This window comes from Podarcis gaigeae (genome assembly GCF_964106915.1).
Source record: "Podarcis gaigeae genome assembly, chromosome: 7".
In the NCBI taxonomy this organism is placed as follows: domain Eukaryota; kingdom Metazoa; phylum Chordata; class Lepidosauria; order Squamata; family Lacertidae; genus Podarcis; species Podarcis gaigeae.
Window position 1 is genome coordinate 28,002,782 of NC_139683.1, and position 25,119 is coordinate 28,027,900.

Here is a 25,119-nt window from a genome sequence, read left to right on the forward strand (position 1 = left end):
GGATGACCCAGTGGTTTTGAACCTAAGTTTACATCAGTACTAAATTATTTATGGCAAAGTTATAGCTAAACTATATTGCACATTTATGTAACCACTATAACCCCTGGACTAAGACGAAGCACCATAGACTTTTCTTGATGCTGAAAGTCATCATTATGTGCATATTAATTACTGCCCTTAACAATTTGATGATGTGGTCTTGAGAGTGAAATAAAGATATGGGATTGCAACCAGTTTCACTTGCTACGTACCTCTAGCTCTCCACATGTGATTGATTTAACAGAGATTGGGTTTTCTTTTGTCCCTTCCTTCTTCCCTCAGGACGTGTCTCCCCTGTAAAAGATTATGAGACATTTCCCCCTAGTTTAGAATCTTTATTCCTTCCTTTGGCTCAAATATCTAATTTCTGCAGACAACATTTTCTTCTCGGGAATACTCTTAATCACTTCCTTGCTTTAAGTCTGTTTCATCCATCAATAGAAAATCTTTCCTGAGCTGAGCATTTTGGGTGTGTGAGGGCGGAAGTTTCTTTTTTTTATTTTTTTTGCAGCAGGAAACTAGTTTGTGCAACACTGTGTTCTCACATTTATTGCCATAAAAAACTAGTTTTATTTGTGTGTGCATACACGCACATGCACACACACTCACTCATATGTCTCTATAAAGACTTGTGTTAAAGTATATATAGTATCTGATGCACTAGGTAGGATTGGAAATGCATTTCAATTAAATTTGGCTCCAGTGTAAATACAGAGTGCTAAATGTGTCAAGGCATCTTCATTCACTTCTGTAAGGTGTATGTGAGGTTGGGGAGAGCATTCCCAGATTCACAGCAGCGAATGGTGCTGTTGTTGCACACAAATATGCTCTATATGTGAATCAGAGCTGATAAGAGTAATCTCATGCTGTATTAGCTGGCTTCCTTAAATGTATTACATTTAACCAATAAACATGCAAGTAGGAGTTGTGGACATATCACAAGTACAGTGGTACCTCAGTTTTCAAATGTAATCCATTCCAGAAGACCATTTGACTTCCGAAATGTTCGGAAACCAAAGCATGCATTTCCATCTGGAAAACTCAATATGGAAGCCATGTGGTTTCTGAAAAGCATCCAAAAACTGAAGCAGTTACTTCTGGGTTTTCACTGTTCAAAAGCCGAAACGTTCGACTTCTGAGATGTCCGAAAACCGAGGTACCACTATATTTTCAGTGGATCATACTGATGTGCAAATAAAGCCTTTGCTGCACCTTCTAATCACTATAATATAAGGTAGGGTTGCCACCTGTCCTTAGAAAATGTGACCGTCCCTGTTTTGGACAACAGTGTCCCCTGCCCTGTGTGGATTTCAAACAGGACACCTTTCCCCCAATATTTGAGTTCATCCTCCTCAGAATATGCAGGGAGAGGGTGGGTCTGGTGGAGAGTGAGAGAGAGGGTTTAGGCAGACAGGGCAGAGGGTAGATCCCATTCATTGGTTGGCATCACCTGCCCATCTCCCTTCTCCTCACTCTCTGTTAGTATACCTGAAGGAGCATCTCCACCCCCATCATTCAACCCAGACACCGAGGTCCAGCTCTAAGGGACTTCTGGTGGTTCTGTCACTGCGAGAAGTGAGGTTAAAGGGAACCAGGCAGAGGGCCTTCTCAGTAGTGGTGCCCGCCCTGTGGAACGCCCTCCCATCAGATGTCAAAGAAATAAACAACTATCTGACTTTTAAAAGACATCTGAAGGCAACCCTGTTTAGGGAAGTTTTTAATGTTTGATATTTTATCATGTTTTTAATATTCTCTTGGGAGCCGCCCAGAGTCGCTAGGGAAACCCAGCCAGATGGACAGGATGTAAATAATAAATTATCATCATCAATGTCCTCACCACTACTATATCTACTGTATTATCCCCACCAACCCCAGGAGCACCCCTCCCTTCCTTAACACTGTCGGGCATGAGAGAGAGAGACAGCTGGCCCAAAATGGCGGCTGCATCACTGTCGGAGCAGCTGATGAGGAACGCGGCCTGGCGTAAGCGACAATAGAGGGAAGAGGAAAGAAGTGGTCTCCTTCACCCATTCCTTTCTTCCCTTTTGCTGCTGCCCCTCTTCAACCCCACCACTTGGCCCTCCTCACCACCCTGCCCTGACCTTTGCTCCTCCCTCTTCCTCCGTGCTCTTCTGCTGCCAGCATGGGTGAGAGGCTGGAGCTGCAACTCAAGTTGCCCATGGCAGCTGGCCATCTATCCCCGGCCCCTGGCTGTCTATGTGAGTCGAGCGAAAGAGTGGGGCCAAGTTGCTGAGGGAGGTGGGAAGCCAAATGTGAGCAACCCCCCTCCACCAAGGGGGGGCAGGATTTGGTGTCATGAGAGTGTTGTGCCCCCCCAACCACCAATCTGTCCTGTATTTTGCCTGACCAAAGGTAGCAGCCCTAAATATAGGACTAAGTAGGTGAACTGAAATAACTACATACTCTTCTATGATACACCCTTTCCTATTCCCTCTCCTTCCACCTATGTCTTATCTATGTTGAATGATAGACTGTAAGCCTCTTAGGACAGGGACTTCTCCACTCATACTTTGCACAGTGATGGCATAAGAGAGAAAAACCACCATAAATAATAGGAAGGTTATGTTGTTGTCCCCTGTGATAGAATGTGAGTGGAATTTCACTGCTTCCCAGTCAGAGGGCTACAAACTAGCCCAGAGATTTCAGCCTTTGCTTTCAGGATGCAATAATTTCCATTTTATTTATGTGTAAATGGCTGTGCATTGCAGGGGGGGAAATGGACCTCCATATTTTCAGTGCAGGTCAGTAAATTTTCTGTAAAGGGCACCTGTGTGTCTGAAAACATACAGTAAATGAATGCCTGGAAACCTGAACCAATTGCACTTCACAGCAGAGTGTTTCCGAGGCATTTTGAGATGAGTGGGTTCTCTTGAAATGTTTCAGCAAAATCACGGTCAATTCACTGAGGAGACATGAGGATTCATTCTTTTTCTGTAGTGTGTGAAGTGGCCCTGAGGTCACACTGAACTTCATTGGTTTTCCGTTACTAAAATAACAGCAAAGATACCTGAGACCTAGGCAGACAATACAATTAAGGAGTGAGCCGTTTTTGCCTTTGTGTTGTGTTGTTGTTAATGTCGTTTCTTCGAGGCTAAATGTAAGAAATCCTCTGGGCTCTCGGAGAAGAAAAACTAAGTATTGAAAGTTGCCTGGTGAAGCTTGCAAGGAACAGTGCTGTGAATTGTCCCCCAAAGTTAAGATCACTGCATGGCACAATTGGTGATTGCATCAACAGACAATGAAACAAGCAAATGAGAAACCCCACAACCTACTTTCAGAGAACTCTGATGAATTTTTGCCTGAAACCATTTCTCTTCTACTCTTCAGATAAAGATTTGACTTGAAATTGTACCAGATAGCTTCAGGGGAGAAACATCAGAGGAACTGCTTCCAATTAAACAACATCTTTCATTAATATAGCGCTAATCCTTTTAGCTTCCTAGTTCATTTTGGGGGAGGGGAGAAACATTTGTGTTGCTTGATTAAAAAAAAAAGAAACTGAGATATATGTCTCCTATTCTTACATCTACTTTTGAAAGCTTCTTGATAGTAAGAAATATCTTCAACAGGACCAGCTCTGTTTGAGAAAAAAAGATGTGTAAGCTTTTGAGGTACGCAGAAAGCTTTAGAAGAAAGTTTTATACTTTTTGGCAGGACTTGGGGCAGAGTTATGCATTACAATTAGGTAAGGGGAGCTGCCACCAAAAATGACATTTCTCCCTATTTCAGGTTCTCTCCTCCTTCACTGTAACATGCAGTATATTTTACAACATCATCAAGTTATGCATTTTCCAACCCAACCAGCAGCAGAGTGAGCAAATTATGCTGATTTTCAGTGGCACACTTGATGTAAACATATGTTATTTTGTTAAATAACATCGTTCAGCCCGGACACTGAGATCCAGCACTGAGGGCTTTCTGGCAGTTCGCTCATTGCGAGAAGTGAGGTTACAGGGAACCAGACAGAGGGCCTTCTCGGTAGTGGCGCCCGCCCTGTGGAACGTCCTCCCTTCAGATGTGAAGGAAATAAGCAGCTATCTTCTTTTTAAATGACATCTGAAGGCAGCCCTGTTTAGGGAAGTTTTTAATATTTAAGGCTGTATTGTTTTTAACACTTGATTGGAAGCCGCCCAGAGTGGCTGGGGAAACTCAGCCAGATGAGCGGGGTATAAATAAATAAATTATTATTATTATTATTATTATTATTATTATTATTATTATTATTAAATGTCAAAAAGAGGTACTCCGGTTGTTTGCATATAAATTGCCAACCATGTGGATGACTCTTATGGGAGCAGGAGACCTTTAGATGGCTGAGAGTAATGGGGTAGAAGGAGAGGTCACAGGAATACACTGGTTCATGATGGTTGAGAGATAGCATGGAGAGAAGGTCAGGAAGGGACTGGGTGTTTGTGCTGCACATGGGAGGAAACAGAAAGTCACACAGACTTTGACTTGGAACGGAGCTGAGAAAAGGAGTGACAATGGAAATGCAGAGAATGCAGTGGGTCAGGGTAAGAGATGATTGGAAGTGTATTAGAGATTTTGCTGAGGAGGCAGAAAGGTAGGGCTGTGCTTTTGCAACATCGTATCAGGAGAAGCAACACAACTCGCTGATGGGCAGAATATAAGAAACAAAGAAGGTGGGGGCAACAGGATATATGTTATCAATTAATATGGAAATAATATTTAAGGAGAAAGTTTTGGGAAGAAAGAAAATTTCCATTGTGCCACTGTTTTCTAGTAATGGACAAATTTATGAGATAATAAACCCTGCAACAGTCCCAAGTACCCCATGTAATATCTTATGCACTAGAATTTCTGAAGGACAATTAAAATAAATAACAGCAATGGCACAAGATTTTTATATTATTCCATCATGAAACTAACAAAAAATGGTGATGGGTGAAAGCGTTTGGGTCTATTTTGAATAGAAAATGAGATGCTCTAAAGAGGTTTTTCCTCTCCACAGTGCAATTTCAAAAACCCATTTTTGTGCAAGCAGTTGAAACTAGTATCGAACCTAAACTTTCCAATTAGTACTATTTGCATCACAAATGAAGGCCATTCTTCTTCTTTTCTTTTCTGGGGACCTATAATACTGCAGAATGCAAACTGTGACATAGTAAAGATAGAGAAAGCTCCAGTTATTTGTGCACAGTTTTTAAACAGTAGGAGGAAGTTCACCCATTGTGAAAGTTTGTTTCAGACTGGATCGGTGCCACTTTTCATCTGGGCCAGTCAAATGCTTTGGATTATTTGGCAGGAAAGCAGCATTTCTGCAATTAGGCACCATTTTTAATTATCCTGGATTGCACTTGAATGATCAAATTCTAGCTCCCCGCAGAAAATCTGAAGCTGTGCACACCTGCTTTCCATTGGCAGAGTTAATACAGCATTTCCTCTCAAAGACATAGAAGTAACAGAGAACAGAATCAGCCCAGACAGTCGAGAGGGAGGAGCAATGTAGGTGGGTCTAGCACAGTGCTGTAATTTGCTATAATTGACCAATGTTCCCAAGCTGGGCAGGGGCTCTTTGAGCAAACAGGACTCAGGGTGAGCATAATTTATGATCCTATTTAAATGTCAGTTTTAAATAAGGATCTTAAATCCCTCCACTGGTCTAAATGCATCTGTCTTGGTTGTTTCATAAAGTTAGGGACATGACACAAGCTAAATTATGCTTCAATCTTCCCCACTTAAATTAATGGGGCTTTTAAAAAAAAAAATCACAGCTTTGTTGGGTTATGCATGTACAGTTTCCTGTGCATAACAAAGGATTGCTTTGATACGTTGGTTTCTCATCAGACGTACTTTTTTCAACATAAAGACATGTCTTTGTTGAAAAAAACCAACATGCCCTATAAAGTTGTTGGAAAAAGAATGTTCTGTGAGGGAAGGGCTATTCCGATTATCTTTTTTCTTTTTCTTTGAGTATGTACGGTATATTGGGAACACATGATGGCATTATGATAGGAACATATAAAGCTGCTGAGTCAGACAACTGGTCAATTTAGCTCAATATTGTCCAGTGCTTTTTTTCTAAAAAAAATGTTTATTTTGACTCAATAAAATCACCATTTTATAGTTCAAATCAGGAAAAATAAATACAGTAAATAGAGAAAATTACAAAGTTTCACAAACTATTTAGGAGTATGCATACCCCAGTGTCGCCCCAAAGAAAAAGCGTTGGTATTGTCTATGCAGATATGGGTACTGTATTTCCCAACTCTGCAGCTAGAATTGTGACAAAGTTTATTCAACAGACAAATTTTATTGAATATAAAAATTAAGGTTTATCTAATTTTGAAAGGTTTATCTAATTTTTGTTTTCAATCTCAGATTGGTACAGTAAAGTGCACTCAAGTCCACTCACAATAAAATCACAACTAATATCCTAAAATACAAACCAACAATAAAATAGTGTTGTTTTTTTTAATCCCAGCAGGCCATATTAGGAGAATGCTTTCTGGAATAAATACCAGAAAGATGTATCAGAAGAGGCCTAAACATATATTACAGTAGCATTTCACACAACCGAAGCCGAAAAGCATGTTTGATGACAAGTATGGGGTTTCTAAAGCTCTTTTCTATCATCCTTTCTATTTATCCACTAATCAGATGTTGGGAGTTAATGTTCAGCCATGAGGTTTCTAAGTACTTGCCAGGTACAAGTTTTAAAATGCAGGGTGTAGCAAAGATATATTTTTTATTTCACAATAATTGGCAGAATCATGTACAGTCAAACCTCAGTTCCCGAAAGCCCCTGGTATCTTACGTTTCAACTCCTGAACGCCAAAAACCCGGAAGTAAGGTTTTCAAACATTTTTCGGAAGCTGAACGTCCAACGCGGCTTCCGCTTGAGTCCAAGAAGCTCTTGCAGCCAATTGGGAGCCACGCCTCGGTTGTCGGATGTTTTGGAATCCAAACGGGCTTCTGGAATGGATTACGTTAGACAACTGAGGTTTGACTGTGCAGAATGGGTCAATGAAGATATGGGAGTTTTGAAGCAATTGTTACTGCAAATAAGGTATAGAGTAGCGAGGTCCTGTTGGGTGGATATTGGAATGGCTGGATCCGTTTTATTAATTTCTAAATGTCAGTTTTAATCCTGCTTGTTAACTCTAAAGTTTCAGTAGCTCCTTGTCTTTTGTTGACTTTGGACACGACAAAATTACAACTCATTGAAAAATTCACACTTTTCTTCCTCAGGCTTCACGTATTTCTACAAAGGCAAAGAATACTGGAAATTCAACAACCAGATGCTTAAAGTAGAACCTGGATATCCCAGATCCATCCTAAAGGATTTTATGGGTTGTGATGGACCAGCAGACCGGGACAAAGACCGACACAGCCCTCAGGATGACGTAGACATTGTCATCAAACTGGACAACACAGCCAGCACTGTGAAAGCCATAGCCATTGTCATTCCCTGCATCCTGGCCCTGTGCCTCCTTGTCTTGGTTTACACTGTGTTCCAGTTCAAGAGGAAAGGAACACCCCGCCACATACTGTACTGCAAACGCTCTATGCAAGAGTGGGTGTGATGTAGGGGTATGTCTCTCTCTCTCTCTCTCCCTCTCTCTCTCCTAGGAGTTCGTGGTAACTTGAGATCAACCGAAGAGCTGTTATGCAGTTTCCTATCTAGGAGCAGGCATCTGTCCAGCCCTTTGACCAGGGCTGATCTTTAAAACCCAGGGGGCTGCCTGCACCCTGCACAGGAAGTAAGAGTTCACTCTAGTGGGAAGCTTCCATCGTACACAGTATCTGCCGTTCCTCCAGTTCTTTTGTCTTTCTTTGTCATTCGGTTCTAGCCTTTTTCCTCTCTGCACGCTCAGTACACCCAATGCAAAACTATCAGGATTTTTTCCATAAAGAAGAGGAAATATTACAGCAAAAATATGGGAAAACAAGAAGCGTCTCCAGTGTCTCTGTTGGGATTTTTTCTGTCCCCTTTGAAGCCTGCTCCCCTTTGAAAGAGTTTTGCGTGAGGTTAAAAAAAAAATAATAATAAAAAATGTAATCAATTTTTTTTTTAAAAAAAAAAAAAGAGAAAAGATAGAGCAACTATAACACAACAATCACAATGGAACTTTCAGGAAGTGTGAAGACCCAAAACAGCTTTGTCTCCAAAGAGGATTGCTTTCTGTCAGCTACGGATATAGTCCTATACTCCTACTCATAATTTTTGTTAAGTGGGAGACCAGGATGACACACAGGAATTCAGACTGTTTGGACAGCCATTTTCCAACAAATAAGGGGCCAAAATATCTGCAATATAGTAACAGCCTTAATGATACATTCATTTTGTGTTTTATACAGCTGTTCTGAGCTATGTCCTCAATGTTTTAACACATTTATATTCATTACTATATTCAGATAGTATCTTTTTTATTGATTGGTTTAGATTTTGTTGGTTTCCTGCCTCCTCCTCTTTTTTTTTCTTCCCCCCCCCCCCGAGCTGTACCAGGCCAGCAGCCCCAGGCCTTCCACAGGTCTGTCAAGAACACTTAATGTTGAAACCATAGCAGAATGCAGCAAGCCTATGAAGTAGATTGCAGTGAACTAAAGTGACACTTAATGTTACAGAGAAACATAATGCTAGTATTAGGTTTGTGTAATCTGTGACCCTTTGAGAACTATAGGTTTTCAGAGTTTCAAGGGCTGTGAACATTGGCAGTCTGAAAATTATAGGATTGCACAGCTTAAAAAAACTCTGGGTTCTAAAACTTATTTCCTGTGATTTACGAGTTCCTTTGTAGGTGGTCCATAAACCATATCAGTTCTGCAAATCGTCTCCTTCCTTCCCTCTTAGCGTCATTTACTTCTGTGTCTGCCTCTCCTCCTTCTAGTGACTTTATGCACTCTAGTTTCCATATGATGCGATATAGTACCATAACAAAACATGGCAGCTGAGACCAGTATGCCAGAAGTCATCATGATTGGCAGGTCACATGGCAGGTTGGTAGGTCTCTAAGTGGATTAGATACCACACAATTAGAATAACCTAAAATAAGAGAGCGTTTTTTAAAAAAATGATTTGCTCACTCTGTTGATGGTGATATAACAGAAGCAAACAATATTAGATAATTATTATTATTTTAAAACAATGCATTGCAGCAGACAGAATAAAAGTGGCTGCAAGTCTAGCTGGTCTTTGGTTTCTCAAGATGTGCTATGCCAATCCATTGCAGGAGTCCTCCCACATCTCTGTTGCTTCTTTTATCCAGTCTTCATTGCTCCATGCAATGGTAGCCACCAGTAACAAGGACCTGACATCCATTTATGCTATTGATAGTGTATATCCTAAATATTTTGTTTTCATTGCCACCACACACCAACAAACATGGCAATGTTTGCAATGTGTGACACCAATGTGTTGCTATGCAGATTCCCTTTCATTTTGCTACAGTGCTTTTACATGGGTATGGGCAGTGTAACAGCGAACCACAGTGGCTGAGACTGAAAAGCTGGAAGTGAGTAAGTCTCGAGACAGACAGCTGCGGTTTTTAGCAAGATGAAGGAAGTATGATAGAGGCAACGTTGGCTATGGGATGTATCTCTGTTCATTGCTTTTGCAGTCTCTGTAGTGCTGCAAAACCCATTGATTAGAAATGACAGCGGGGAAAAGAGAAATCACTTTCGACATCCCAAGAAACAATGCTCCTGTCATATCAGCTTCAACTCTCATAAAAGCTTTTGTCTTTCTCCAGTCTGAGAGCAACAGGAACATGGGATTGATGATGGAACCAGGTGGAACTCTCTTGTCCATCAACTAGCGTAGCGCTTGAGTTTGTGTTCCTCTTAACTCTTGCATTTTTAAACTGTATTGCAGGATTATTCTGTTTGCCTTGCATCATGTAGATATGCAGGTGCAGATAACAGTTCCAATGGAAACCAGAGAGCAAGGACTCTGGCGTTTCATGGTGCTGCCTCTCCCATTGCAAAGTGTTGCCAATCGGGCGTTTGCCTTAGTTCCCAAAGGGTCACAAGTCCTCTGGCATTTAGCTGTGCATTAAATCACTGACAGAACCAAGGGAGCACCAAAGCATTGTGTCATCATGTGTAATATTTGTGCTAACAGCAGTATTGTCATTTTCATGTGACCTGCAGGGCAGGTTATGTATCAATATTTTTTCCTAGAGAAAAGTCAGCAACTGACAGACCTCTTTTTATTGATTTTAGGAACTGCTTCTTGCAGTGACAGGCTTTTTACAGTCACTAGGCTGTGAACTTATTAAAGGTGTTCAGAAAGGATGCACCCCAAATGTCAGATACCTGGCTTTTTATGAAAGCTGGGATTCCAGGGGAGTAGCTTTTGAAACAATGAACAGCTTGCCTTGAACTTTATTGATCTGTTGATTGTCATTACTGAGTTAAACATAGTCTTCTGTGAAAAAGAAAAGGAAAAAAACCTTTGCTGTCTGAATTTCCTTACAGTGTACTGTTTGATGTCTTTGCTCTTTGACCTTTAACTTGCAAACCGGCACAAACTCAGTGGGAAATCTGGTGTGGCTGATCTAATTTGGATTGGGACTAGGCTTTTACAACAAAAAGAGTCCTATCTATACATTGTCCAAACATTCACTTATTTTAGAGAAGGGAAATGGCTGTAATACATGGAGGAGCCCCCATCCCCAAGACTGGTGGAAACCAACAGGTAGCACCTGGCAGCGTTCTTGCTCAGCTCCCATGTATTTCACTGGGCAGTTGGTACAGGAAAATTTCCCTATGGAATGTGCCCAGTATTTGTAGCAGATAGTACCTAGATGGAACAGTTGCTATGTATACATGCACACTCTAAAAATGAACTGCAGTGGAAATGAGTTTCTGTTTAATTTTGGTTCAATTTTCTGTATAAAACCAGTCCTTTCTGCAAATGACTCATTATAGATGATGACATTCTAAAACACACTAAAATACTTGAAAATGGCCACCATTGGCTTTTACGTCAAAGTTTTTTATACTAGACTCAAGACCGTTTGTTAGTGATTTCCTAATCCACCTTACTGAATCATTTTTTAGAGAGTGTAAGTATATATACACATTATTTTTTGGTAACAAATAGCTTGACTGCCTTGAATTTATATTTATATTGAGCATAGCATGAAGATTAGTATGCCTTTTTATTCAATTGAACATGATTTGGGGTTTTGCTTTGTTTTGAATGGAGGGTCTGTTTTATAATCATGTGAGGCATCCTATACAGCATTGCAAGGTATTGTTTTTCTCCGAGCATATATAGAAGTGTGGCTGGATAACAAAAATAAGGAGAAATGGGTTGCTTTGTAGCACATATGCAATGCCAATAGCATTTTGGAGAGTCTTAGAGGTGCTGTTTGCAGTATCCTAAAGGCTGAGCCACTATGCAACCATTGCATTTCACCAAAATATCCATTTTAGTTGTTGGTACCGGAGTACCTTGGTTGACCACATCTGCAAACATAGAGCAATCTGTGAAGTCCTCCGTTCCACCTCACTTTCTAAACCTACCTATTAGCCAGCAAAACCATGAAGTGGTTCCTATTTTGCCTCAGGCAGAAATCTAGAAATCACGGTCTGTTACAGGCAAAAAAAAAGAACCTGTCCCTTTGTATTGACCCTGGGATAGCTGAAGCTAAGATGAGCTTAATTCAGATGTTTTAGTTTTGCTGTTGTTTTACTGTAGGCAATAGATTTTTATGTTACTGTAGCCCTGTCCAGTCATTCAAAGAATGTGTGAGGGCATAACGTGTGTAGAAGGGCTGTGGGCCAACTTCTCCCCCAATATCTCCACCTGTCTCATCCCTGCAGTCTAAAGGAGGGGGCAGGTTAGGTGCATTTGGTTGCACAAGATTAGAAGCCTTGCCATGATCAGGAGCCCTGCCTACATTACCAGGCTCCTGATTCCAGGAGGCATCTGAGCACCTTTAGCTAAACACACTTAGAAGACCTTCTAGATCTTCCCTCTCATTCCTGGGAAGGCCAGGAATGGAGCCAGCAGGGACTTTGGGATAGGAACAGAGCACACAACCGTGCACTCTTTACACACTTCCTGCTCACATTTGTTCTTTAAATACTTGGAAGGGCTTGGAAGAGTCCAAAATATGGTGAGTGTTGGCATTCCCATGTAAACACTGGAGATCCTAAACAATTGTTGTGACTGTCTTAAAAACTCAAGATTCCCTAGTGACTGTTGACAGCTGCCTGAATGTGATCGGCAGCTCTCACTTATATGTGTCTGAAAAGTGGAAGGAGATTCATGGAATCAGTGCATGAATATCCATGTTCACTACATTTTGGATCTTCACTGTAGCCTATACGTTACATGAGTATGGTGCTTCAATTTATTTCTGTTCCCTCATTCACTTGAACATTTTGCTCTACTTTCAAAATCGATCTCATGGCAGCATAGAATTTCAGTACAGTGATTTCCTGGAAAGCAATGAAGAAGCTGAGCATGTTGCTGGTTGCTCTTTTTATAAGGTAATACAAATGTTTATATTTGGAGGATTTAACGTACAGTAATTATTATGCAGGAAGGTAAGTGTGATAATGTGCTGTGCTTGATATAAGGTACATCATGGTTATGTGAATGCTTAATAAGTTGATATATTTAAAAGTGCATTATATATTATATACAGAGAGAAGGTGAATTGAAAAAAAAGTTTGGGCATGATTTTGCCATGCAGGTCAAAGTTGTATTAGCTTTTCTATTACAAATTTCTATTTTATGAAGCAATCATTTGATAGTTTCCCCCAGGATCTTGTACCCTATGTGTTCAAGCTAATTTTAGAAATTTGTGTGTCTTCACTTAAAAAGTTCAAAAATAAGAATGTGAATTTACCAGTTTAGACGTTGAATTTCAACAAGATTTTTTTTTAAAGTCACAATGCGGGGGGAAACTGATAATTGATTAGCATTTTGTCTGAAGTCCATCCAACCCTTTTCAAGGCTGCTTTCTCACTCAGCTATTGGTGAGAACCTTAACATGATCTCTAATTTCAGCATGAAAAAACAGCATTGAATTTTGAATAAATGGGTCTGCCCAATTTTAGCATGAAAAAACAGCATTGAATTTTGAATAAATGGCATCTGTTTTAAATAAAAACCAGAAAGAGTCCTGTGACTCCTCAAAAGCAAACAAATTTGTTGTAGCAAGAGCATTCTGTAGGCAAGAGCCTACTTCATCAGATGCATGAAGTGGACAGTGAAAGCATGAGATTCATATCTATAATACATGGGATCAGTGGAGAGAAGCTGTTTTTAATAAGGCATCTGTGGTCATATTGTCACAGTCCACAATGTGGATCAGTGCAACTCAAAAATATAGATGTCATCAATCTATTGCAGTTTATCATTATGGTGTGTTGTGTAAATGGATAAATAGCACAATATTATTTACCATAAACCAGGAAAAAAAATCTTTCTGGGTTAAACATTTATGGGGGGCGGGAATGAAATTTAAGTAAATACTTTTGTAGGTGATTACTTGGTATGCTGAATTGGAAGGAATATGATCTTGCTCCAAAGGAGCCCTTTCTATGTCTTAAACATAATATGCATTTTATAACTTCTTGGTGACGTTTTTGAGGCAGGATATGGTTTTAAGAAGCATAAAAATGCAGCTAAACATAGAACAAAAGTGTATGAAAACACTAAACAATGCAATTAAGTTTAGTAATGAGATTCTCTTGTCTAACTTGGTTACTGAGATGATTAACAGACCACTCACAATGGTGTTGTCTCACTCACCTACATGTGATCTGTGAACCTATGTAATATATATTTCTCCTCTTATCTATTCAATCCATGAACACTATTGTGCAGCCCATTTCCATACTTCTTTATTGTACATGTTTATTTAGAAATCTCATTTATTCAATGCAGCTTACTCCCAAGTAAATGTACAGAAGAGTAAGACCTTAGTAACATCAAGCCCAAAAGATTCCGGCATTGCAGGGCACTGGACTAAACGATTCTCATGGTCCTGCTACAGTTCTATTATTCAATATCTGATTTGGGGAAGCATATCCCTGCAACTATTCCACTGGTGACCATTTTAGTGTCCTGTATTTGGACGCTGGCCCTGCTAGTTCATGTTGAGCTGTGTGCTCATTTTATAATGAATACCTCTGCTTGTTTCCTAATGCCACCATGCTGATCTGAATAAAATGCCAGCTTCAATATCTAACAAAGCACAGGATCCTATTCTGGCTTGTTGGTAAGAACTCAGAAAATGGAAACCCTCGAGTGAGGTCTAAGTACTCATCATCTTGCAGATAGATGCTTGAACTGCATATATTGGAAGGAAAAAACGAGGTTGCCTGTTTATTGGAAAGGTTTGCTTGTAGCCTCCAATGTGTAACAGGTGCCTGTGGCTTTAGAAGATGACACAGCTGGCCAAACAATGCAGATTCTATCATCTGCTGCCCTCTTGTAAAACCAGTTGGTATACACGTCAGCCAAACAGTAAGTGCAGCCAGAATAACAAGATGGGACCGATTGCCACCCAGCATTGTCCGATATAGCAAGACAAATCTCTCTTACAAGACATGCCACTCCTGTTTGCCTTAGTTGTTTGTTTGTTTGTTTGTTTGTTTGTTTGTTTGTTTGTTTAGTTCCGGGGAAATGAAGAGGTTGGGGGGTGTATTCAACAAGAAGGGGGAGACATCTACTTTTTCTTTTCTTTTCAACCCTTAGGCCTTATGTTTCTTACATGTCATATTGCACAGACGAAGGACTAGTGGACCCATGGCCAGCAGCATGTTGTATAAATAAAGTGCCGATTAGTTAGGTATTAACACGGAGGCCGAAAATGAGAGCAAAACTGAGAATGTTCATGGTCCCTTTTACACAAGCTTAAGGCAGGGACTTTAGAAGTGTGTGCAGTATTCCTACCCTTAAATAGTTGTTGAAAGTGCCTCAGTTAAGAACAACACAGTGCAGGCCTAAAAAAAATAATCTCTGTTGTCAAGGAGAAGCCTGTATCCATGCCACTTTCTCCAACTTGGTGCCCTCCAAATGTTTTGGATTATATTTTCCATCAGCCCAAGGAAGCACAACCATGCAGGCTAGGAATGACGGGAGTTGCAGTTCAAAACATCTCAAGGGCACCAGTTTGGCAAGGGCTTCATTAATACATAATCTTTGGACTGTGCCAGTATGCATATAAGCTATTGCTACAAAATGATCATGTGCAAAACCCAGCAGGAAGCCAGGGTGACGGCAATGTTGTTGTCATTTGAAATAACCCCATACGTGACTTTATTGTGGCAGTTCTACCAACTACTGAACATACAAAGGAAATGGACCCGCTTCTCAGTAAGGCTCGTTGATTGTCATGGCAACCAATGACATATATGCCATTAGGTTTCAAGTAACTGTATTCAAGTGTCCCATTTGTAAAGCCTGTGGTCATGCTATTTTATTGCTGACATGGCCATGTTTTCATTAATGAACCACATAACATACACACACACACACACACACACACACACACACACCAACCTAATGTGTAAAGGGTGCCTGAAATAAATGAATAACCAACTAAAAGCATAATGGCTCAAGGAAGTGCTTGTGAAGCAGTCCAACACAGTTGTGATGGAAGAGGGCCTGTCCCCATAATGAAATTATGGTCAGGAGGTTTGCAAAACGGATTTACATCTGTTTTAAGAGCTGCTAAAGGAGGCTTTTCTTAAAGCTGCGTTCTTCAACCTTGGTTCCCCAGATGTTGTTCAACTGAAACCCTCACTATAGCTAATGGTCAGGGGTGGTGGGACCTGCAGTCCAAGATTTGGAGATCCAGGGTTGAAGAAAACTGTCTTAAAGTACCTTCTACATGTGTCTTGTCAATGTGGAGCAGATGCTTGTCTGTTACGACATCTCACAGAAGTATAGTTGGTGCTGGTTCTGTTATTCTCTTGGCACCTGGTCAAAACTTACATGTTGGGCCTGGTGTTTTAGATGTTTAGTCTTATTGTGTTTTACTTCCTCTTACAAAGCTGTTTAGATAGTGTTTTATGCTTTTATCTATGGCAGTATTGCCATTATTGGTCATATTTTATTCACTGCCCTGATAACTGATTGTTGTTTTTTGGGAGGAGGGAGAGGTAAAGATCTTTTAATAAATAAACAAATGTGCCATTGTTATAGTGCCAGACCAAGTAATTATCCCCCTTGAAGCTGATCACCAAATGGCAACCTATTCACTAACCCTTCTAGGGCCAACACTTTAAAAATTCTGTACCATTTCGAACATCAATTCCTGTTCTCACCTATCCTCTAAGTCCTGCTGTTTGAAACAGCCTGTTCCACCATGCTGTATGGCAGGGCCAGTCCTGTGTTGTTGACAAGGCATGGCAAGAAGATAAAGTGGTTTTTACAGGAACCCTGGCACTTTAATCTTCATAGAAAAGTGCTGCTGTCCACCAATAGCACCTCAAGCGCTTTCTCTAAAAAGCTAAATAGGACTGAGAAGTCAACTTTGGCAGAAAAGTGTCCCAAGCTTTCTAAGTTATTATAGTCTCATGAAAGTTATCAGATAAAAAGAAACATTTCCATGCTAAAATATTTATGTGGTTTTAATATAAGGATATGGAAAACATCACACTCAAGTAATTTTTTTGTAAGCCACTTTGAAGTAGTTAAAAAAACAAAAACCATCAGCAGTATATAATTTTTAATGAAATCAATAAATAAATTCCCGAGATGTGGATGTACTCTTCATTATACTTGTTTGCTATGTGAAACGGTGAGCTTCCAGCAGGGCAAAATGAACAATGTCAATTCAACCGTATTGTATAGGCTTTGGAAAGTCGTCCAGTGGACCAATCTATAAACCAGCTAAAATATACTGGGATATGATAATTAAGTCAACAGGGCTGAATCAACTGCAAACAAAGGCCTCTGTTCATTCATAAAATGGGCATTTTGCTTTTCTCCAAGCAACGTTTTTGGCTACCTAATAAAGATATTCAACTCGCCCCAATTCAAATTCTTCTTTGTGTGTGTATCTATAGTGTAGTTGTGTGTAGCTGTTGCTGCACAGCTTTCGTATCTCTGACTATTTGACTGGCATCTTTGTGCTTTCCGTTTAGATTGGATTAACACATGCATTATATCCTTTAACATCAAGCCCCCCCCCCCATGGTGAGACATGTCTTTGACTTTTAATTTCATTCAACCATTGACTTCCACCCCAACAAGAGAAAAATAAATTCCACCACCAGAAACCATTCCCTTCAATTAGAGTGTTTAAAGACAGCAGCTTGGTGATTTTCTCCTGCCCCCAAAGTGATGTAAAAGGCAGTCAAATTGGCTTGGTGTTATTTTATGTGGGCCGATGCCCGGATGACAACATTACATAGGCTTGGGTTTCAACAAAATTAGCATTCATTTGCACAGGTGCCTTTCAGTTTTATTATTAAAAATGCTTGTTGTTGAGCCTTTCCTTTCACTGTCCAAATGTTTGCTGCTTTGTAAAATTCCCTGTGGACAGTGTTTGTGTGCCTCCATCGCACAACTCTGATCACCCATCGTAATCACTAATAAGAAGTGAGTCTGGGATGCCCCTGTTTCTTTCCCCGCAGATAAGAGTCCTGAGATGGTGAGATAATCTTTCTGTGCCCTCTGTTAGTTTATCCTTATAGCTGCCAGCCTCTGCAGCTAAATAATTCCTCTCCAGAGCCCGTACTGTTTATTTGAGCCCTGGAAGTTTCGTAGATTTGCAGGAAGAGCTGCAGATCTTTAGATATTGGCAGTTTATTCTGTGGAATATGTGTACAGGAGCTATTTACAGGTGACCTATTTATTTCTTGTCATGGCTGAAGCATGATGGTAGCTTTTTTGTCATTTACATGACATGGCAGTTCAAGATTTCAGGGGATATGGGCATATTTTAGTATATGATTCAGAAAAGTGTTGTTGTTACCCATTCTCCTAAATTAAATGCTGGTTTACTGCCAGTCTGTTTGCTTACAATAAAAATTTAGTTGTTTCCACAGCATTATTCATATTTATTCAATGTCACTTGCCTTTTGCTGGAAATGATCTAGGAAACGATTTATATTCTGACCCTTGGCTGCCTTCCTGTATTTCAGCATCCACTGTTCCCACTGCATGATGAGAAACCAATTTTTCTCCCACATCTGACCCTTTATATTTCTGCAACTGGTCTTTAGACAGATGTATGCTTGATTTCCTCCACCTCTATAGACCTAATCAAAACGTACAAGCAAATGTGTGCACCAAGAGACTGATGGCAATTTAAATGAAGTAAAATTCACATTGAGAGGGAGCAACAACAACAACAAAAAGAGAAGGGATAATCCTTTTCATACTGTTTCTCCATCCTATACTATGCTCCTAAATTGCTTTTCTCTGCAGAGTTCCAAATGTGTGTTTGACTTCCCAAATTGGGAGTCTATAGGGAGATACGAATCAGCAGGCAGGGGATTCCCAGTTGGTTTTGTGCTCCAGATAACCTCCAAAGTGGACTTTCTCTCCTATTAAAATAAATAGCCCCCAAGATTTTGTTACACATGTTGTCAGAAAATATTTAGTCAGGGTATTAGGCACAAGATGCTATCAAGAGACTTGAAGACCAATGGGAATTTTCTTTGTAACTCCAGTAAGATGTGGATTACATGCCCTGTGGAATTTAGCACATAGGGTTCTACATGCTATGGTTAAAATGTGTTAGCACCGGGGAGCAGAAGTGTGTTCTGATATGTTCTGCTTATTATAAAATCAACGTATTAACTCCCCCTTTTTTTTGTTAAAAATCCTTTTCTTGACTCTGCACATACAAGGTCTACTCTTAAATTAAACCACATCTGGTTTTGAGTTACATGCCTTTAACCAGATAACATCTGAAAATGTCTTTTAGGTAGTCCTAAAAACAAGCCAGAATGGAAACTGCCTATCATGCCTAAATACTTTATCAGAAACAACTCCTTTATACAGGCAGTTGTTGCTATGGTGGTCACACTGTATGAGATCCATCAAAACAGCAAGCTCTGTATACCTGTGTTAAGGTATTCGGTCTTACTTTCCCCCGCTTTTGCACATACATATTCTATGCCAGAGTTTGGTTCCCAGTGCTGCATGTAAGCAAAGAGACAGTGACTGCATTTTCCTATTTTCAGAGAGCTGATTTCTTTTACATTACTTTAATTTTATGTTACTGTACGACTCCCACAACATTCTTTGCATTCATAATATTTTTTAATAAATACCATTTTTTTTTCTTTCAAGTAGTTTCTATGGACAAACACAAAGCTTGTTTGTGTGCAAAACGAAGGCTGACTAAATGGTGCTAAAGTGTATATTGACTGTCAGATATAATCAGGCAAAAATTTGTGGTGCTTAGACAGATTTTTTTTCATTGTTTCTTTATTTTCTTGATCAGTGCATTTAACAGTGTTTTATTATACACACATTCTTTATTAGTAAATGAAGGCCTCATAGTGCACTATTAAATAAAAAAATGGGTTAACTAATCTATGTACCAGCTCACCAAGCTATTATCGTTTAACTCCTTATAATATTGCATAATTAAAGGTCAAGGGGTCATGATATTAATCTCATTGCTGTTCACTCATGACATGACTGAACATTTTTGAACAAAATACTTATGTTTACAATAGTATAATAACCCTTTGACTGCTGCGGCAACCTTTAACCACGAAATTAAAACGTCACATGCTAGAATTGTCTTTTTGGTTCTTGTCCTGGCAATCAAAGAGTTAAGGGCTGTGCAGTGATTTGTTTTCTATTTATTAATTTCTATTTATTTTTTTGTTTTCATTTGAGGAGGGGGGTCCGGGGTGGGGCAGTTCTCGTCTGCTGTAAGTGTCTTAACCAAGGGAAGGGTTAAAAATTGCTTTTTTTATACTATCTTATGTACTTACCATCATTTCATTGTGTTGTAATTAAAAAAAAACCTGTCAATAAATAAGAAAGCAGAAGCAGCGTTTCTTAAATCTGTCGTGGTTTCATTTAGATTGTTGTCCGATTTGAACAGTGGGAAGCGAGCACCTTCTGCCATTTATCTGCTTCATACTTATGGCATGTGGTGGAGGGGATACATATGGGGTGTATGGAGGAACCTGCACACTGGAGGTCATGGCTCTGCTGAGAAAAGGCATGAAACCTATCAAATGCTATTTGTCTCAAAATTGTTCTTCAGCCAACCTGGTGCCCTTCAGATGTTTTGGACTACAACTCCCACAATGACCGCTCCCCACATTAAATGCGCCCTTTGTGTGGTCGCGCACAGCCCCCTGGCTTCGCCTTCCCCAGGTGGGATACCTGGAGGTCTCCGCCTACCTCAGCCAGTTGCCCAATCCCATCTGGGGAGGCGTTGCCAAGGTGATCAAGCCAGGTAGGAGGAGGGACCACCTGCTGACACAATAGGGGGAGGACCTTACCTGGGAATCGTCAGTAGGCTCCAGAGCTTCTCCCACCCTAAGTTAAGACTTCTTTTGCAGGTTAACCTTTTCTCCACAGGTACGCAGGCACTGCTACATCAAGGTCACCATTGAAGGGCCGGAAAGGAATTCTCCTGCATTGGCAGGTTTGCCTTTCCTGTAGCAAAACATCACAACTTTGGCGGTATTAGGCCTTGGGCGGAATCCTTTAGTCTATCTTCCTTAAATGGGGGTGGGCGTGTAGCGGTGACCCACGTCCCCCTTCTCTTTGCGGCGGTGATACCACAGTTCCCCGTTAAAGGGGTTGTTTGAGGGGAGGCTTTGGCCATACGCCTAGAAGTCGTCATTGTTTTCCCCTGCAACTGTGGTGTAATGGGGGCGGGCTCTCTCTGCTTGAACATATGTTCTCCAGAGCCAGCCCATCCTCCTCACACACTGGATAACCCTGATGTTCCCCAGATCTGTGGCAGGGGACTGGGAGGGATAAACACCCAATGCCTGAGCCAAGGTCTACCCACATCTCAAGCATAATAAAGTTGAGGCCAATTTTAATCCCATAGCATGTTGTCTTGAGTCGTTATTCCACATGAGGGGCACTCAGGGTTTGGGGGACTCCGCCTGTCCACGCAAACAGCCGGTTGGGCCTGAAAGGAGTTAAAGTCCTAAACCAAGTTGTTGAAGGCTGGGACAGCATGGGACAATAAGTGCATTGCACTCAACACAGGTATATGGGAAGACATCCCCCCGCAAATTGTCTCGCTATAAGCTAAAGCTGTCATGAAAATGTTAAGGGCCACCAGCAGAGCCTGTAAAAAAACATCTTCCTACATGCTGTTGGCTGCTTAGATTTGGAGGTTTAGTTAGACAAACACATGGAATGCACAGCTTCTTTCCCCCCATGGCTCAGGGGAATAATTGAGCTGGACCAATGGAGTCCCTGGAGCCTTGAAAATTGCCAGCTGTGAGTGCTAGCCTTGCTGTGTTGGAGCTGAGATTTGTCTTGAGGACAACAAACAGAAGGGTTTAAACCAATTTATTGTAAGACAAGCAACATTACTAGTTCATTTAGAGCTCTCGAGGCAGAAATGAGGTTTTTCTCATAGAGTTATTTAAATAAAAAAAACTAATTGTAATTGATGAGGGAGTCTCGAATTGAACTCAGTTGAGTTTGCTTTTCAGGTAGTTGGAGGACTGAACTACATAGATGGCCTTCTGACTTTTCAAATGCTATTGGTGGGAGGCTAGAGATGTCCTAAAGTTTCAGTGAAACACAAAGAGAGAGAAATCACTTCTGCCACTCCAGCTCCCCTCCCAAATGGTGCCCCCATGCATATAAACTGGAAGTCAGAAGAAAATAACTACCTGAAGTATCAAATTATGAATAGGATATTTGCATGACTTCATGGATGCCCTTTGTTTAACTTTATAGAGCACTTCCACTTCTAGAATTCACATAACAGTTACAGGACAATTTTTACAGGAAGTGTAAAAGCAGATAAACTGAATGAAGGAAACATATGACATGACTAGTGCCCAAATGTGTGGTCAGTGGTTAGCTTCTCTGTGAATGTAAATCGGTGTGGGCCTCTGGTCTGTGAATCTATTTTTGATAGTGCATGTCTGCCCTTTTACTCAACTTTGCGTAAAACACAAACACAAACTATGCACTCTTCAACTCTTTGCATGATATTTGGAATTTGGGACACTGGCCTCAAGCTGCTACTGACACAATTGGCCTAAGGCTCTCTTGAACTGCTAGACAGACAGGCAACTTTCCCAAAATAGCCTCCTTGAGAAAGGGTATTAGAAAGGCTCCCAGTGTGTGTGTGTGTGTGTGTGTGTGTGTGTGTGTGTGTGTGTGTAAAATGTGTTTTATTTGACATAGAGATTTCAGTTTATTTTTTTATTTTCCTAATTTTAGGTGCTAGAGCAGGAAAAACCTTACCCCACATCTCATCAATCCCTACACTTAGAGCAGGATAACTTGGAAACAAATCATTAGAATAATTATGGACAAGTGTTGAAGACCCCTTTATAGCTTAGACATTACCTCTTGAAGGCACATCATGGATAATTTCATACACTCCTACCATGCAAATGCAAATACTGTAGCTATTGCTCATAGGGGAGTTGTTCCAGCGACTTGATAATTTGGGTTGTCCTTTTCTGAAACTTTTCTACAACAATCTTTTTGATGCAAGAAAACCAGAACTGCACAGAGTATTCTGACTCTGAATGCACTGTAGATTTTATAATGGCCTTACAATATCGGCAATTTTATTTTCAATCCCTTTCCTAATGATCCCTTACATGTGATGTAACCTTTTCACAGCTGTCACACACTTCATTGGCATCTTCATCAAGCTGTTCACTATGACTCCAAGCTCTCATTTATGGCTTTCTTGATTTGTGAAGAGCAGGCTAATATGGTCATCGGCATTGCTTCTTCCAGACATCTCTCTCTACTGTTTAATAAACCCAGAGAGCCCTGGCGATAAGTTATCTGTTTTCTGTGCATAAAGGACTAGACTTAAAACACAAGAAAAGCTGTGCTGAAAGGTCCATCTAGTCTAGCATCCTATTCTAACAATGACCATCCTGGGGCTTCCGAGGAGCTGACGGAATATGAAAACAACAGTCTTTCCCCACTGAATCTCTCACATACGGTTACTCATACTGGCTGTGAACCCAGAGGTTCTACAGTCATCTTGCCTAATAGCCTGTCTTCCATGAATCCCCTTTCTGCATCACATATCCTGGCAGCAAATGACAGGCTTTAATTAAGTACTGTGGGAAGGAAATCCATGGTAGCCGTGCATCCGAATTATCCAACTCTGTTGCATGACCTGGATATATATCTTGAATCTTGATGAGGATGGGAATAAAAAGGTCATGATTATAGCAGGGTTTGGGGCCCAAGAGGACAATAAGCTTGCTTAAAAATACGCAGAGAGCTGTTTAAGGCAATGGTTTGATGAGTTCAAAACTTAGAATTCGCAGAAATCTGTACTTGAAGCAAAATGTAAGCATTACACCATAATGAACAAATTATTCACAAAGAATTTTTCCTCTGACTCCAACAAGGAAACAATTGCACATTTGATGATTTCAGCAAAGGAAAGGTCTGGATTGGAAGGACCAGTTTTTAAGTACTTTGGCAAGTCTTAAGTATTACACCTTGTTTAAATAGGCTTCATTAAGGAATGCTGATTGCCCTCAAATGTAAACATGCACATCAGCAGGGCCTAGGTACACCAGTTCCACAATGCTGACAGTAGAAAAATCTGGTAAGTCAATAGCTACTGGATACCAAAGATCAAATTCAGCTCAGTGTTATGAGAACATTGTAAATGAGGACTGTAAAAGCAAAAAAGCAATATGAAAAACTGGAACCTTCTTACTACCTTGTATGTCCATCAGGAGAAAAGAGAAACTTGAGGAGTAGGTGGAACTCCACATTCCAGTAAAGGGCTTGTCTCAGGAATGTGCTGTTTCAAGTCCTCCTCCCAGAGCTTTACATACCATGTAAAGGAAGTGACTCAAGCCCCTCTCCCCACAAACTAAACCTTCCTTTGATCGAAGTGGCAGCTTCAGCATCATTGAAGTGTCTTACTTAAAAAGCTGTTTCTAAACATTCAGTTGTATGTGAAACAAAAGGACAAATACTAGCATTCGAAATTTAAACTACTGTACTGAAATTATGGCAAATGCGATGGAATAATAGGAATGCACATAATTCTGTAGCCATCTTGAATGTGCAACCTGTATAAAGTTGAAAAGTTATGTCTTCTAAAGTAAGATAGACTACACTCTAAACAATCATTATCTAATTCTGTTAAGTATCACTGTGAACAAAAGGCTGACTTCACACTTTACACAGCATAACCACTTAATTACATATCCCAGGAGGCTCTGGTTAACTATGATAATAAGATTTCAGCTTACTATCTGGCTCACTGCCACCTCCTTCTACTTAGTCAGTGCAGTGTACCGGGTGAGAATGTTGGACTATGACTTGAGACACCAGGATTCATATCCCCACTCAGCCATGAAACTCACTGGGTGACCTTGGGTGAGATTATCTCACTATTCTGATTCAGGGCATTGGATACTTATTTAAGTAGTCTGAACACAGCAGGTTTACCCATAAGAACATGAGAAGTGTTTTTAACATTCTATATTCAGAGAAGGTGATATCTGGCCACCCTTCCTGGTGTTATTCTAAAAGTGAATTGGAAACGAGATTTCCTTACAGCTTTGGCTGCTGACCTTTCAAAGAGACTCCGTAATGAATTTAATAACACTGGAGACTATGACTAGCATGAAATAAGTTGTGGTAAACAATGGATACTTTCACAATTAGAAACAAAGACATCCTATATTAGCTTATGGCATAAGAATCATTTGAGAGCAGTAGTCTGTAGTTATTAAAGACCTTTGCAAGCTGATTTCTGATTTTTGGAAGAAGAAGGCAAGGCAGCAGGTTTTGAGTAGCATCATTTTATCCTTGGGTTGGGAGAAGGAAATAATTGGTTATAATGATAACAATAAAATTAATAAATGGAAAGCAATCAACCCCTCCGGTCTGTTCTTGAGCAAAAAAATCTGAAGAGTTTGTTCTCATGCTTTATATTTGCGCCAGTACTT

The 25,119-nt window shown here is 40.3% G+C and overlaps 1 protein-coding gene across 2 annotated transcripts in view; it reads left to right on the top strand.

Moving 5' to 3' along the window:
- MMP16 (matrix metallopeptidase 16) overlaps positions 1-20,025 on the top strand; it is a 181,437-nt gene extending 161,412 nt beyond the window's left edge. For both annotated transcript variants that reach the window (XM_083747794.1, XM_083747795.1), the window contains one exon: positions 7,273-20,025. In XM_083747794.1, the coding sequence (XP_083603920.1) occupies positions 7,273-7,607 (335 nt within the window). In that variant the 3' untranslated portion in view covers positions 7,608-20,025. The remainder of the gene's footprint in view (positions 1-7,272) is intronic.
- The last annotated feature ends 5,094 nt before the right edge of the window (positions 20,026-25,119 follow it).